General features: G+C 45.9%; 1 protein-coding gene across 1 annotated transcript in view; it reads left to right on the top strand.

The window, feature by feature from the left end:
• The window catches only part of CACNG1 (calcium voltage-gated channel auxiliary subunit gamma 1), a 93,343-nt gene extending 80,395 nt beyond the window's left edge, over nucleotides 1–12,948 (top strand). Inside the window, exons 3-4 of the mRNA XM_068262587.1 lie at nucleotides 3,139–3,276; nucleotides 12,253–12,948. Of these exons, the coding sequence (XP_068118688.1) occupies nucleotides 3,139–3,276; nucleotides 12,253–12,479 (365 nt within the window). The 3' untranslated portion in view covers nucleotides 12,480–12,948. The remainder of the gene's footprint in view (nucleotides 1–3,138; nucleotides 3,277–12,252) is intronic.
• Nucleotides 12,949–16,420: the final 3,472 nt, after the last annotated feature.

Genomic DNA, 16,420 nt, shown 5'->3' with positions numbered 1-16,420 from the left:
ACCCGAGGTGAGTACCCCCCAGGGGATCTTTTCATGTTACAGTTCCTCTTTAGAGGCGAATTTCATGTTACATACTTTTAATCAACAAAATTGTAATATGCAAATTAGAGGAGTCGGAGTCGAGGAGTCGGTGGAATCCTAAACTGAGGAGTCGGAGTCGGTGGATTTTTGGACCGACTCCACAGCCCTGCAATAATCAGTGCACACTGCATCGTATTTCCTATCCAATTTAATAATTGTGCTCCTCTGTCCTTTTTAGAAATGCTTATTGTATGGTCATTGTTGCCACTTCTTTCCTTTCAGTATTTGACTACTTTTACACTGTGCCAGTTTGGCTTCATCCTAACTGGTAATGTAAACCACTGAGCCCTCCTGAGCAGCTTGAGCAGATCTATCGCTGTTTGTAGTGGCTGCCCAGGGTAGATTTGCGAAGGTTGGACTCACATGGACATAAATCCTTGGAAGCTTTGTAGATGCATTTATAGTTATGGTTAGTTATCTCTTAATTGTGTACAGGCACACTATTACAGGCCCCTGTAGGTATCAGGACTTGATCCCAAGGGCGACAGAGATACCCTTAGCTATAGCTGAGCAGCATGTTCTGTTGCTATGGAGAGGGGAGGAGAAACAACCGTCCAACTTCTAGAAGGTGGGGTGAGAAGGGGATTTATACACTTAGGCCTTGTTCAGCTTGCGTTCAACTTGCGTGTCCGTCCGCGGTGGCCTTAGAGGCGTTTTTTCTTTCCGATTCCCGGCGCTTGGGTGGGCGATTTTTTTTTTTTTTGGGGGGGGGGGGGGGGGGGGGTAGCGGTTTCTGACGTGTTTTTCCTGAGCGTTTTGATAATTCACTCCCTGAGGCAAGTCAGGAAGTGAACTCTTTGATCCGGAAAATAATAAATACAATGTATTTATTCTTAAAAACGCGAACGCAATTGCTCCACAAAGCGGTTTTGTGAGCGTTTTGCATTTTTCCTATACTTCCCATTATAGCAAAAACGCTCTAAAATGGTTCAAGCACCGCTTTTGAAAACTGACAGCGCACGACAACGCTCTAGTCTGAACTACACCCTAGCACAACATGGTGTAACCGCTTTCTCTGCGTTTTAGAAAAAACGACCGCACTTAAAATTTTTCTAAAAACGCCTCTAATGTGCACAAATCCTTAGCGAATGATGTAGCTTACCGTACCGGTGTGGTGGATATTTAAAGTGAACCTTTTTAGTGAGACTAAAAATCTACTCAGCAGAACTGAAAAGGCTTGGTGTTTCTTTAACAGTTTCACAGCATCAGAACTTTGTTTTTATTACATAAGCCTTATTTTTAGGTTTACATAAGCTAAGCTCCGCCCCATCAAAGAAAATTGCCCGGGCTTTTTTTCCTTGTTGCTGTGCAAAGCATGATGGGATTTCCTATGTTGTTCACGTTGCCTAGCAACTGGGAGGGGTGATCAGGACACAGGACAGTTGGAACTGTGTCTCATGCTCCCTGTCACCTCCTTTCAACCAAAAAGATGGCTGCCATCATGAAATCAAACATTTGCCTGTTCTTTTAAAACAGGGTGGGTAAGAGATTATATTACCTATCTATTTTAATTAACAAAACTAATGTAACTTAATGAGAGCATGTTTGTTTAGGCTGAAGTTCCTCTTTTAAGAGATGTAGAGTAACTCCTGTGCACGTTAGATTCTCGGCTAAAGATGACCATATCAATCAATACAAATTAAAATGGATTTTTCCATTCTTTAACCACTTGAGGACCCACCCTTTACCCCCCCTTAAGGACCAGCGCTGTTTGCTGTGATTTGTGCTGGGTGGGCTCTACAGCCCCCAGCACAGATCAAACACCAGGCAGAGAGATCAGATCACCCCCCTTTTTTCCCCACTAGGGGGATGATGTGCTGGGGGGGTCCGATCTCTCCTGCCTGCGTGTGGCTGGCGGGGGGGGGGCACGTCAAAGCCCCCCTCCGCGGCGAAATTCCGCTTCCCCCTCTCCTACCTGGCCCCCTGGTGATCGGGGCTGCACAGGATGCTATCCGTCCTGTGCAGCCTGTGACAGGACGTCCCCTGTCACATGGCGGCGATCCCCGGCCGCTGATTGGCCGGGGATCGCCGATCTGCCTTACGGCGCTGCGCCGTACAATCTAAACAAAGCGGATTATTTCTGCTTGTGTTTACATTTAGCCTGCGAGCCGCGATCGGCGGCCCGCAGGCTATTCACGGAGCCCCCCGCCGTGAATTGACATTAATTAGCCTGCAGCCGGCGACGCAGAACTGCGTCGCTGGTCCTGCAGCTGCCACTTTGCCGACGCGCGGTATGAGTGCGCGGTCGGCAAGTGGTTAAGATAAAAACGATCGATTGCATAGAAAACTGAATATTTTTTTTACTAATTTTTTTTTTTTTTTTTTTAATAACAATCTGATTGGATGTGGTGGAAAAATCAGATAGAAAAAATAGAAAAACTTACATTTCTAAATTGTCATTTCTTTGATATTATATAAGTGTATGCTATATTGGTTTGATTTTTGGATCAAGCAGAAAAACCCTAAAAAAATGTAATCGTGTATGGCCACCGTAAAAGGGAACCTAAACTGAGAAGTATATGGATTTTTCCTTTAAAAATAAGACCAGTTGCCCGACTCCCCTCCCTCTAATACTTTTAGCCACAGCCCCCGAACAGGCATGCAGCAGTGTTGCCAACTCATCCCTTTAATTACTGACAGATCTAAGTTATACAGCTTCTGGGGCTAATTATACATAATCAGTGCCTTGACAGCATCTACCTAGCCACAAAACCTGTATAATTCATAGGTGTCAGTAATTAAAGGGATGAGTTGGCAACACTGGCATGCAGATCAGGTGCTCTGACTGAAGTCAGACTGGATTAGATGCATGCTTGTTTCAGGAGTGTGATTCAGACACAACTGCAGCAAAAGAGATCAACCGGAGTGCCAGGCAACTGGTATTGTTTAAAAGGAAACATCCATATCCCTCTCAGTTAAGGTTCCCTTTAAGAGCGACCTTAACTTCTGCCTAGGTCAGTTTCCACCTGGTGTGTACATAGCATGCCACCCTGTATGGAGTAGCAGGAAGAATGTTGCCTTGTGACACTTTGTGATTATTGTGTTTTGTCTGTGCAGAGTTCAGCATCTCGGCTGCAGCCATTGCTGTGATTGGAGTGGGCTTCATGGTGATGGGGACAGTGTGCACCCTCCTGTCCTTCAGGGAGAAGATGGACTATCTGCTAAAGCCCGCTGGGCTCTTCTACGTCTTTGCAGGTCAGTTCTAACAGGTCTGAGCTTACTTATAAAAGTTATGGAACAACTGAGACTGTGCAGTTCCAGTCCTGCATAGAATACGTTTGTGTTGCTCTTTCTCATTGTTAGTGGGCTAGTGCTCACCACAATCACTACTGCGATTTGTGATAGCGATTTTCTGAATTGATTTTCAGAGCAAGTTTCGAATGAATGAGTGTTTTTGCTCATTCATTCAAGTCGAATCAATCAAAAAAATGCTACATGCAGCACGTTTGCGATTTTAAAAAAAATAAATAAATAAAAAATAAAAAAAATCGCAATGCTGCTGTGGGAACACCCTCATAGGGTCTCAGTAGCCAAAGTGCTGGCGATCTGACAAGCGCTTAGGCTGGATTCACAGTGGTCGGTTGCATAACGTACATGTTAAAATGTGTCTGAACTACAACTGAGACTGATCATAGACTTTAATGCAAAGCCTGCATGCAGCAAGTTAGAAAAACGCGATCCACTACTGTGAGCAGGCCCATAGAATTGTATGGGCAGTGAGTTGACATGCAGAATTTTTCTGCAGTGCAACTGAGCACTGTGAACCTAGCCTTAGAAGCACTGCACCAGCACTCACTACTGTGTTCCCACTTGAGACAGACATTTTTTGTTTGTTCTCTGCTCTTCACAAAACTGACAGTGAATGGCTCCTATTTAATATATATAAGCTGTTCATACTACATATAGTCTATGCGGGTAACGCAGGCTTCAGCTGGACTACATCGGACCATCAGAGCTACCGCTGGCCGCATGTGATCAGTTGCAAGTGGGAATTGAGCCAAAGGGTTAAGAATAGGGATGCAGATAATTCAGAGTATGATTATGCAATTTTTTGCAGCTTAACCCCCTTGCCGTTCCAATTGTGTCGGCAAGGGGGCGGCGCAGCACGTTAAAAAAATTTTTTTTTTTTTAAATCATGTAGCGAGCCCAGGGCTCGCTACATGATAGCCGCAACGCGGCGGGTAGCGGTGACGATCGAAATATGCACGCAGCTAGCAAAGTGCTAGCTGCGTGCAATAAAAAAAAAAATTATGCAAATCGGCCCGGTAGGGCCTGAGAAATCCTCCTGCGCAGGTTACCCCGAGCTGAACTCGGGATAACCGGCAAGGAGGTTAAAAATTGGCCTCTAGAATCCCCCCTCCCTACCAATCTAAAATGTAATTTGTCTACTGCATAAATTTGCATAGACAATTTGCATAACCCTGCACCAACTTGGAACTATTTATAGGCCATAAAACTTTTCATGGCAAAGAATTCTCAGCATGGGGTACAGATGGACAATGTTAACATTTCAAGATTGGAGCAGAAAGGCTAGGAACCTACAAGGGCGATTTTGGCAGCATTTTGAGATTACCAACAATTTTTTTTTCTTTAAATAACATTTATATTGTGCTTTTCTCCTGGCGGACTCAAAGCGCTAAAGCTGCAGCCACCAGGGCGCGCTCTATAGGCAGTAGCAGTGTTAGGAAGACTTGCCTAAGGTCTCCTTACTGAATAGGTGCTGGCTTACTGAACAGGCAGAGCCGAGATTCGAACCCTGGTCTCCTGTGTCAGAGGCAGAGCCCTTAACCATTACACCATCCAGCCACCACTTGCCGGCGATTCCACAAACGCTTTGCCAATGAAGATGAGTGGAGGGGAATACATCAGTGCGATTGCAATTAGGGGTAATCGCAATCACGGGACATGTAGCATTTTGAGGGCATTTGCGCTCAATACAAAGTATATAAGCACTGCATAAATCTCTTATCAAAGCCAAAGGGTCACAGGCGCTTCTCTGATTAGAGATTAGCTTCTATCTGATCTGATAGAAAAGCACCAATGAGCACCTATGACGCAGGGCTACAGATGGAAGAAGAACGCCTAGTAAATATAACATTTTATACTAAAAAACAAAACTACCAGATCCTTGATTGGCGATTTGCATGTAATCGCGATCATTAACAGCCTAGGAATAGCTGCAGCAATTTTAAAGCACTGCAGCCATTTCTAGTGGGCTCCTAGCCTAAAACAAAAACAAAAAAACAAAAACTATTGTCTTTCACTTAAAGGAATATTGTGGGGGGGGGGTGTCGTGGGAAAAGGAGTTGAACTTACCTGGGGCTTCCAATGGTCCCCCACAGACATCCTGTGCCCGCACAGCCACTCACTGAAGCTCTGGCCCCGCCTCCGGTTCACTTCTGGAATTTCCAACTTTAAAATCGGAAAACCACTGCGCCTGCGAGGCTGCGCCCTCCCACCCACTGACATCACCAGGGGTGCATTGCGCAGGCCCAGTACAGTTTGTACCTGCGCAGTATGCTCCTGGTGACATCAGCGGAACCGAGCACACGGCCGCAGAGTCACAGTGGTTTTCTGACTTTAAAGTCGGAAATTCCAGAAGTGAACTGGAGGCGGGGCCGGAGCATCGGTGAGTGGCTGCATGGGCACAGGATGTCTGCGGGGGACCATTAGAATCCCCGGGTAAGTTCAACTTTTTTTCCCCCTACCCCTTTACAGTAGTCCTTTAAAAAAATAAAAACTTTAGGCCCCTTTTACACTATACGTCGTCTAGTGCATCGCTGAAAACTGCTGCATCCTGACGCAGAAGTAGCGATAGCCTATGGGGTTATCACATTGAACACAGTGTGCGGTGGGGTGGCTACCGCCACAGCAACATACTGCATGCAGTGCATAACTAACCAATTTGGGCGGTAGCCCCAGAATTGAGGCATACCTTCAATGGAATATGTACCTCACTGATTTGGCCGCGCCACGGCTATAACACATGGTGTGATTTCGCCAGTGCAGTGTGATTGTTACAGATTGCACCGTAAGTGTAAAAGCAGCTTTAAAGTGAACCCAAGGTGAAAAGAAAGTGATGAGCTAAACAATTATATTTCTCCTCCTACTCCTAAATATATATATATTTTTTTTTAAGTATCCCACGGTTTTCTTTTATATAGAGTCTTCAGACCTCAGATAGCTTCATAAATCTCGCTTCACACCTCATAGATAGCAGGGGCATGTGTGCCCCTGCTAAAACGCCGCTATCCCGCGGCTTAACGGGGGTCCCTTCACCACCAAATCCCCTCTGTACAGCCGGGGAGCGCTTCCGCATTAGGGCAGGGCTAACCGCCGCAGCCCTGCCCCACGCGCGTCTGTCAGTGTGTATCTCCGCCTCTCCCCCGCCCCTCTCAGTCTTCCTTCACTGAGAGGGGCGGGGGAGAGGCGGAGATACGCGTCTGATAGACGCGACTGGAGGCAGGGCTGCAGCAGTTAGCCCTGCCTCCAGGAGCGACCAAGTCTGCGACCAAGGTTTGCGGGGGTGGGTTTGGGGGTGAAGGGACCCCCGTTTAGCGGCGGGATAGCGGCGGTTTAGCAGGGGCACACATGCCCCTGCTATCTATGAGCTCTGAAGCGAGATTTATTCTCGCTTCAGAGTCTCTTTAAGCATTTACAAAGTAAGTGGAATGTTTTACTGTCTCTAATAAGCGATGGCCTATTTAGTGTCCCAGAGTTAAAATACATTAACTATTGACCTTATACTATCTCTCCCTGCCCTCAGAAGTTGAATTCTGCCAGGAAAACTTTTATGGCTGTAACTTCCTTATCAGTGATGTTCTTGACAAGGTATAAGACAAAAGCACTTTCATGCCTTGAAATTATCTCTTTCTGGCAGCAAATGTACTGTACATACAATTGTTCATTTCATTATGTTACATATCATCTCGGGTACACTTTTCAGCTTTTAAACGCTAAATAAGATTATGAGATACTCGGAAAGTCCTACAACTGTATATCAGTTTTATTTTAAAGAACATGATGCATATAATAAAGTAGACCTGAACTCAAGAGCGTGCAATCTGTCCAGATGTTAGGGATAGATCGAGATGATAGAAAAGCATAAATGATTGCAACAAATAATACCTTTGCCTGAGAATCAGATGTGCTTGCTAATGCACTACAGCTTGTTTCCTGCCTTCTGCAGATTTGGCTGCTGAGCAGCCTTGGCAGGGCCTGGTTCTAGACTTTTTGTTGCCAGAGGCAAACCTGTGAGTAGTTATCAGGGACAGATAAAAAAAAAAAATTGTACAATCGGTTCAACCCCACTTTACACTTAGCTACATAGAAAACAGTCTACTAGGGGTTTTAAAGGAATAGAATCAGTCTTTATTCTTCATAAATATTATATCATTTGATTGCTGTCGTATGAATAGGATATCCAATCCCAGCACCAACAATTGCCACATAGTTACAGTTATTTTGGTTGAAAAAAGACATACGTCCATCGAGTTCAACCAGTACAAAGTACAACACCAGCCTGCTCCCTCACATATCCCTGTTGATCCAGAGGAAGGCGAAAAAACCCTTACAAGGCATGGTCCAATTAGCCCCTAAAGGGAAAAATTCCTTCCCGACTCCAGATGGCAATCAGATAAAATCCCTGGATCAACATCATTAGGCATTACCTAGTAATTGTAGCTATGGATGTCTTTCAACGCAAGGAAAGCATCTAAGCCCCCTTTAAATACAGGTATAGAGTTTGCCATAACGACTTCCTGTGGCAATGCATTCCACATCTTAATCACTCTTACTGTAAAGAACCCTTTCCTAAATTGGATATCCTATTCATACAACTGCAATCAAAAGAATATAGACTGATGCTGTTCCTTTAAAATCCCTAGTAGACTGTTTTCTATATAGCTGTGAGTATAGTTGCCTGCTGTATAGATTAGACAGGTAGGTGGCCAGCCTGCTTCCCCCCTCCCTCCGCTCGTCTTACCTTCTGAGCCGGCGGCCGCTTCCTCTAGAATAGTCCCCGGCCGGCCCCCTCGCTAGGGGCTCCAGGAAAAAGGATGCAGGTGAAACCAGAATTGTAAAATACCATCTATGACAATTTTTTTGTCGTTTATCTTTATCCGAGTTAAAATAACATATCTCACTAATCTTATGAATGTGAAAGTTTGGATGTTTGTTACTCAATCACACAACAATGGTTGAAGGGATTTGAATGAAATTTGGCACACACATAGTACACCTAACCCTAAGACCCTCCTTCCTGATGCCTAACCCTAGGACCCCACTTCCTGACGCCTAACCCTCAAACCTCCCTTCCTGACGTTGAACCCTAAAACACTCCTTCCTGACGCCTAACCCTAGGACCCCTTCTCTTGATGCCTAACTCTAAACACCCCCCTCCTGACGCCAGCACAAGAGTAAGGAACATGGTTGTGTCTGCATAGCTCCCTGTGTGGCCTTCCTCAGTTATTCTTCTAATTAATTTATTAAGCTGAAGTTGCTCCCTGTAAAATGTTGTCAGCAGAGACAGTAATCCCTGTCAGCAGCAGAGGGGATTCCTACATGAGGAATGTGTGCAGCACAACAGGCTTAGCATGGCTTTAATACTATTATAATGTATGTCAGTGGTTCCTATTAGGGCTGTAACAATGCTTTCCGCAGCAAGTGTCCAGACACTCTCCATTTATAAATCAGCACACCCTGACATGCCAGCTCCCTCACAGGTGGTGCTGTGTCCCCAGCAGAGAGACACCTCTGGGGACACAGAAATTATCCACAACTGTGGCCCCCAGGCAGTCGCCACTCTATGTTCTCTGACGCTAGGCCCAGTTCATGCATTAGTAGTCACTCTCTTGGGCACAGTTTGCATGGGAGGAGGTGGAGATTTGTGAGCGAGCGCGATCGGCAGAAACTCTGGCACCGCCATAGGCACCATTATAAATTGTGCCGATACTGACAAACGTTGGCCCCATGTCACCCGACATTTAGCGGGCGCTGTCAGGTCGCCAGATGTATACCAGGCGGCGCAGGTCCCCATTATATATCAGCCATAGTGGGAGCACAAATTTCACATTATAGCCGCAATTTATAAATGGTGCCTACCTATATTACCAAAACAATGTAGCGACACGACTTTGCGGCACGCATGCGCATTTGGTAAGGGAGGGTTCTGTGTGAGTGTAAAATATCAGTATTATTTACCAATATTTTACTATGGTAATTTACACTTTAAAAACATAGAATATCAGAAAATGTTACAGAGATTCTACCAGCCGAAATTGGGCACCCAAATTTCCTCACACTCTTTTTCATGCACATGTGGTAACCCTCTTGGGCACAGTTCACATGGGGTGGCCACTCTCTTGGGAACAGTTCACATGGGGTGGCCACTCTCTTGGGAACAGTTCACATAGGAGTGGTCAGTCTCTTGGGTTCAGTTCACATGGGGTGGCCACTCTCTTGGGCACAGTTCACATGGGTTGGCCACTCTCTTGGGCACAGTTCACATGGGGTGGCCACTCTCTTGGGAACAGTTCACATAGGAGTGGCCACTCTCTTGGGAACAGTTCACATAGGAGTGGCCACTCTCTTGGGCACAGTTCACATGGGGTGGCCACTCTCTTGGGCACAGTTCACATAGGAGGTTACTCTCTTGGGCACAGTTCACATGGGGTGGCCACTCTCTTGGGAACAGTTCACATGGGGTGGCCACTCTCTTGGGAACAGTTCACATGGGGTGGCCACTCTCTTGGGAACAGTTCACATGGGGTGGCCACTCTCTTGGGAACAGTTCACATAGAAGTGGCCAGTCTCTTGGGCACAGTTCACATGGGGTGGCCACTCTCTTGGGCACAGTTCACAGAGGAGGTTACTCTCTTGGGCACAGTTCACATGGGGTGGCCACTCTCTTGGGAACAGTTCACATGGAGTGGGCCAGTCTCTTGGGTTCAGTTCACATGGGGTGGCCACTCTCTTGGGAAGAGTTCACATGGGGTGGCCACTCTCTTGGGAACAGTTCACATAGGAGTGGTCAGTCTCTTGGGTTCAGTTCACATGGGGTGGCCACTCTCTTGGGCACAGTTCACATGGGTTGGCCACTCTCTTGGGTTCAGTTCACATGGGGTGGCCACTCTCTTGGGCACAGTTCACATGGGTTGGCCACTCTCTTGGGCACAGTTCACATGGGGTGGCCACTCTCTTGGGAACAGTTCACATAGGAGTGGCCACTCTCTTGGGAACAGTTCACATAGGAGTGGCCACTCTCTTGGGCACAGTTCACATGGGGTGGCCACTCTCTTGGGCACAGTTCACATAGGAGGTTACTCTCTTGGGCACAGTTCACATGGGGTGGCCACTCTCTTGGGAACAGTTCACATGGGGTGGCCACTCTCTTGGGAACAGTTCACATAGGAGTGGTCAGTCTCTTGGGTTCAGTTCACATGGGGTGGCCACTCTCTTGGGCACAGTTCACATGGGTTGGCCACTCTCTTGGGCACAGTTCACATGGGGTGGCCACTCTCTTGGGAACAGTTCACATAGGAGTGGCCACTCTCTTGGGCACAGTTCACATGGGGTGGCCACTCTCTTGGGCACAGTTCACATAGGAGGTTACTCTCTTGGGCACAGTTCACATGGGGTGGCCACTCTCTTGGGAACAGTTCACATGGGGTGGCCACTCTCTTGGGAACAGTTCACATGGGGTGGCCACTCTCTTGGGAACAGTTCACATGGGGTGGCCACTCTCTTGGGAACAGTTCACATAGAAGTGGCCAGTCTCTTGGGCACAGTTCACATGGGGTGGCCACTCTCTTGGGCACAGTTCACAGAGGAGGTTACTCTCTTGGGCACAGTTCACATGGGGTGGCCACTCTCTTGGGAACAGTTCACATGGAGTGGGCCAGTCTCTTGGGTTCAGTTCACATGGGGTGGCCACTCTCTTGGGAACAGTTCACATGGGGTGGCCACTCTCTTGGGAACAGTTCACATAGGAGTGGCCAGTCTCTTGAGCACAGTTCACATGGGGTGGCCACTCTCTTGGGCACAGTTCACATAGGAGGTTACTCTCTTGGGCACAGTTCACATGGGAGAGGCCACTTTCTTGGGCTCAGTTCACATGGGAGAGGCCACTCTCTTGGGCTCAGTTCACATAGGAGTGGCCAGTCTCTTGGGATCAGTTCACATAGGAGTGGCCAGTCTCTTGGGATCAGTTCACATAGGAGTGGCCAGTCTCTTGGGATCAGTTAACATAGGAGTGGCCAGTCTCTTGGGATCAGTTCACATAGGAGTGGCCAGTCTCTTGGGATCAGTTCACATAGGAGTGGCCAGTCTCTTGGGATCAGTTCACATAGGAGTGGTCAATCTCTTGGGATCAGTTCACATAGGAGTGGCCAGTCTCTTGGGATCAGTTCACATAGGAGTGGCCAGTCTCTTGGGATCAGTTAACATAGGAGTGGCCAGTCTCTTGGGATCAGTTCACATAGGAGTGGCCAGTCTCTTGGGATCAGTTCACATAGGAGTGGCCAGTCTCTTGGGATCAGTTAACATAGGAGTGGCCAGTCTCTTGGGATCAGTTCACATAGGAGTGGCCAGTCTCTTGGGATCAGTTCACATAGGAGTGGCCAGTCTCTTGGGATCAGTTCACATAGGAGTGGTCAGTCTCTTGGGATCAGTTCACATAGGAGTGGCCAGTCTCTTGGGATCAGTTCACATAGGAGTGGCCAGTCTCTTGGGATCAGTTAACATAGGAGTGGCCAGTCTCTTGGGATCAGTTCACATAGGAGTGGCCAGTCTCTTGGGATCAGTTCACATAGGAGTGGCCAGTCTCTTGGGATCAGTTCACATAGGAGAGGCCAGTCTCTTAGATATAGTTCCCATGGAAGCGGTTACTTTCTTAGAAAAAGATCTCCTCAACAAGTTACATGTAGTGCCCCTAACGGTCACAACCAAAGTAGTAAAGTATAATACCGGTATGAGTAAACAGCAGACGGAGAAAAAAAAAAAAAAAAAGGTTGCCTAATTGTTAGTCCACAATTAGGCAAACAACACAGTCCATTTTAGCTTTAATCTATTGGTTTCCACATTTGGAACTTATTTCTAGCATTGTATTATGTTTGGACACCTGCAACTTGCATAAATCTGCAGCTCACCCTGATCGTATTCTCTACATTTTAGGTCTGTGTATGATCATCTCGGCTGAGGTCATCCGCCAGTCCGTCCACAGGATGATTGACAGTAAAGAGACCGTCTGGATTGAGTACTATTACTCTTGGTCGTTCAACTGTGCCTGCGCTGCCTTTGTTCTGCTCTTCATGTGCGGCATCGCCCTGGTCCTCATCTCCTTACCCCGGATGCCCAGGAACCCATGGGAAACGTGTATGGACGCCGAGCCCGAGATCTAAAGGGTGCACCTGTCATCGCTGTCCCCAAGATGGCGGTCATGAGCAGCATAATACTGGGCTAAGACTCCCAAATCCCCCCTACAGACTGCAGCTTCTTGGGTTCATATCTCATATCTGCTGATGTGTATGGTTTTCTCTCCAGTGCTGGTCCGTAGGATGGAGAAGGTTCTTTTTTACTGTATATAGCTATACAGAGGGTTGTATAATACAGTGGGAGGGTTTTAGCGGATAGCCGAGTAATATATTTAGGTGTGACTTCTGTCTGTGGCCCTGCTATGCGTGTCTTGAACCTGCTGCTGCTGCTCCCTTTGCTGCCCCCATCCTGCCGGATTACTGGGGTACACTTGAGTTTTGAAAATGTTTTTAGTTTACAAAAATCAGCAATCTTTGAAAATGACTATAAAACATATCAGGGCTGCACAATTATTTTTGTAATTTTACGTCATTAAAAAATGATCTTTCCATTTTAGTGTGCTGCCAGCTATGATTTTCCAAAATTTGACAAGATGCTAAAAAGGCACTTGTCTGGAACCATGGCAACAGATCACTGTCTGGTGCACAAACTGTTAAAGAGAAACTTTAAAGAGAAATTGAACTTTATCCCAATTAGTAGCTGATACCCCCTTTTACATGAGAAATCTATTCCTTTTCACAAACAGACCATCAGGGGGCGCTGTATGACTGATATTGTGGTAAAACCCCTCCCACAAGAACCCCCCCCCCCCCCCCCCACAAGAAAAGTACGTACTTTTTTTGGCAGTTTCCTGTCTGTGAGCCTTGTTGCATTGTGGAAAATAGCTGTTACAGCTGTTTCCAACTGCCAAAAACCATGCAGCAGCTACATCACCTGCCAACAGTAGAATGTTCACTGGAGTTCCTCTTTAACCTCCTTGCCGGTTATCCCGAGCTCAGCTCGGGGTAACCTGCGCAGGAGGATATCTCAGGCCCCGCTGGGCCGATTTGCATAATTTTTTTTTTGTTACAAGCAGCTAGCACTTTGCTAGCTGCTTGTAACTTCCGATCGCCGCCGCTCGCCGCCGATCCGCCGCAATCCGCCGCGCCGAGTCGCTCCCCCCCGCCCCAGAGCCCTGCGCTGCCTGGCCAATCAGTGCCAGGCAGCGTTGAGGGGCGGATCGGGATTCCCTATGACGTCCCGACGTCCATGACGTCGGTGACGTCATCCCGCCCCGTCGCCATGGCGACCGGGGAAGCCCTGCAGGAAATCCCGTTCTCAACGGGATTCCCTGCATACTCTGATCGCCGAAGGCGATCGGAGTGGGTGGGGGGATGCCGCCGCTTAGCGGCTATCATGTAGCGAGCCCTTGGCTCGCTACATGATTTAAAAAAAAAAAAATTAAAAAAATGTGCGCCGCTGCCTCCTTGCCGGATTTTTTAGACCGGCAAGGAGGTTAAAGAAAACCTGTACTGAAAATTAAAAGTCAAAATAAACATACACAAGTCATACTTACCTGCTGTGTAGTCTACTCCTCAATCTCTTCCTCCTCTCCTGCATCCTGTTTGTCCACTGTGACCAATGGAATTCTCCGTCCTCCATTTTGAAAATGGCCATTACCCCATAACAGCTTCCTGGTCAGCACACAGTTAAACTGTAACATCGCCCACTTGAGCCATAGGGAAACATGGACACATCAGTTCTCCTCTCAGCTGTAACTGACAGCAACTGATATATAACTGACAGCAACTGGTATATTTCAGTTCTGACAAAATGTTGTCAGAACTGGAAGGGATCATTGTCAGAAGAAAATGGTGAGCTTCTGAGAGGAACTGATGGCAAGGTAACTATGTAATATTTATTTGAAGTTACCTCATGTGTTTATTTTAAATAATTTTACTCAGTACAGGTTCTCTTTAAGCTCATTCATTCAAATTTCTATAAAGGTAGCAGGGATAAATTACACTTTTTTTTCCTGATTTAATGCTATTAAAATTTAACCTGCCCTATCAATTTGCATCCAGCTATAGGTGGTCACACACGATACAATAAACTGATCCGATTTTATGGCAATTCGATAAATATGATTCGGAAGAAGGAAAAAAATAAATAAATTAAAAAAAAATGGAAAAGCTTTTTATTTTCTTTCGACTGAAAAATCTGACCAGATTTCCTGTTTTTCTTTCGATTTTTATAGATCCTGAATGCTGTAAATTTTTCTTCAATTTTTCTAAAGATTGTATGGTGTGTGTTAGATTGTCAATTTATTAATATACACACCCTAGCAATTTTCTCAAGAGTTTCCAATCATTTTTATCATAACTGGGAAAAAAATTGAACATAGGTGTGTGGTACATTGGTCATATTTTTGAAATGTTACAAATCAGTCAGAAAAATGGATTGCAAATCTTACATTGAACAGATATTTAAAAAATTGTATGGTGTGTGGCCACCTTATGAATAACAAAAATGATTGTAAGAGAAAATGGCAGTTGAAACCATGGCAACAGCAACCTGTTAAAAATACAAAACTGCACCAAGATTTCCAGGATTCACACCTTCTTGTGCGAGTATTTAGCTGTACTGAGCTCTTGCTTTTCTCACCCCTAGACTGAAGCCTGGTACACACTTTCATGATTGGTCAATCACTGATCAATTTTACAACTCCATATAGTATGAGGGTTGGCCAATTATAATTGAATGGGTGTATCATGCTTATAGCCTGGCACACATCTTCAGTTTTGATTCTCCAATTTGACCACCTCCTTGCAGAAGGTCAACAGATTTGGAATACTATGAACAGACTGTGTAAGTAAAACCCTTATACGACAGGAAGTGGTAAAGCTGGTCAGTGATTGGCTAATCATAACTGAAAGTGTGTTCCAGGCTAAAGGCTCATACACACATCAGACCATAGTCTTTGGAAAATGAAAGATCACAGACAAATCTTACCACCCTTCATGTAGTATGAGAGCCATACCTACACAGTCTATTCTATGGAGCTGAACTCCCCATCAGATAGAAATCTTTGCAAGATGCTGCACACACAGATGCTGTACAGACACAAAAGATCAGTATCTGCAAAAGATCTGTTCCTGCAAAAGATCCGTTCCTCTAAAATGCATTCATAGTCTATGAGATCTGCAGATCATCATACACACCTTGTTTTCCAGACATTCATCTGCAGATCAGATCCACCAGGATGGATTTTCAGATCTGCAGATGATTGTCTGATCTGCAGATGAATGTCAGTTAAACAAGGTGTGTTTGATGATCTGCAGATCTCATAGACTATGAATGCAATTTGCAGGAACGGATCTTTGGCAGATTTGCAGGAACAGATCTTTTGCAGATACTGATCTGTTGCATGTGTACAGCATCTGTGTGTGCAGCATCTTGCAAAGATTTATGTCTGATGGGGAGCTCAGCTCCATAGAATAGACTGTGAAGGTATGGCTCTCACTACATGGAAGGGTGGTAAGATTGATCTGTGATCTTTCATTTTCCAAAGACTATGGTCTGATGTGTGTATGCACCCTTATCTAGTCATTGCAGCAGGCTGTAGCACTACCATTTGGCATATTATGTTAGGATTCCCTTTGGAGAAGCTGTTATTCTGTTTATGCACACATTATTCTATACTAAACTAAGCAGGCAAAGCAAAATAACATTTAAGCAAAATCCTTGCAACAGCAGAGCTGAGGGGACTTTCACTATACAGTACTAACATTTCAAGAGTTATAAGAACTTACTATTTGATTACAAGGGCTGGTTCAGACAAGCTTCTATGGGACAGTTAGCGGCACATTCACGCCAATGCTAAGCGCTTTTATGGTACAGAGCAGAATACAGCATCGGTTCCTGCCATTTTGTTAAGTTGTGGAGCCCAGTAGGGGACATGAAGCTGCGCAAACACAGCCAACAGTGAATGCTACGCGTAGCGTCCGGGACAAGACAGCGGCCTCTACTACGACGTTTACACGGACGA

The sequence above is a fragment of the Hyperolius riggenbachi genome, chromosome 12 (assembly GCF_040937935.1).
Source record: "Hyperolius riggenbachi isolate aHypRig1 chromosome 12, aHypRig1.pri, whole genome shotgun sequence".
Classification (NCBI taxonomy): domain Eukaryota; kingdom Metazoa; phylum Chordata; class Amphibia; order Anura; family Hyperoliidae; genus Hyperolius; species Hyperolius riggenbachi.
This window is presented reverse-complemented; position numbering and strand designations above follow the sequence as displayed.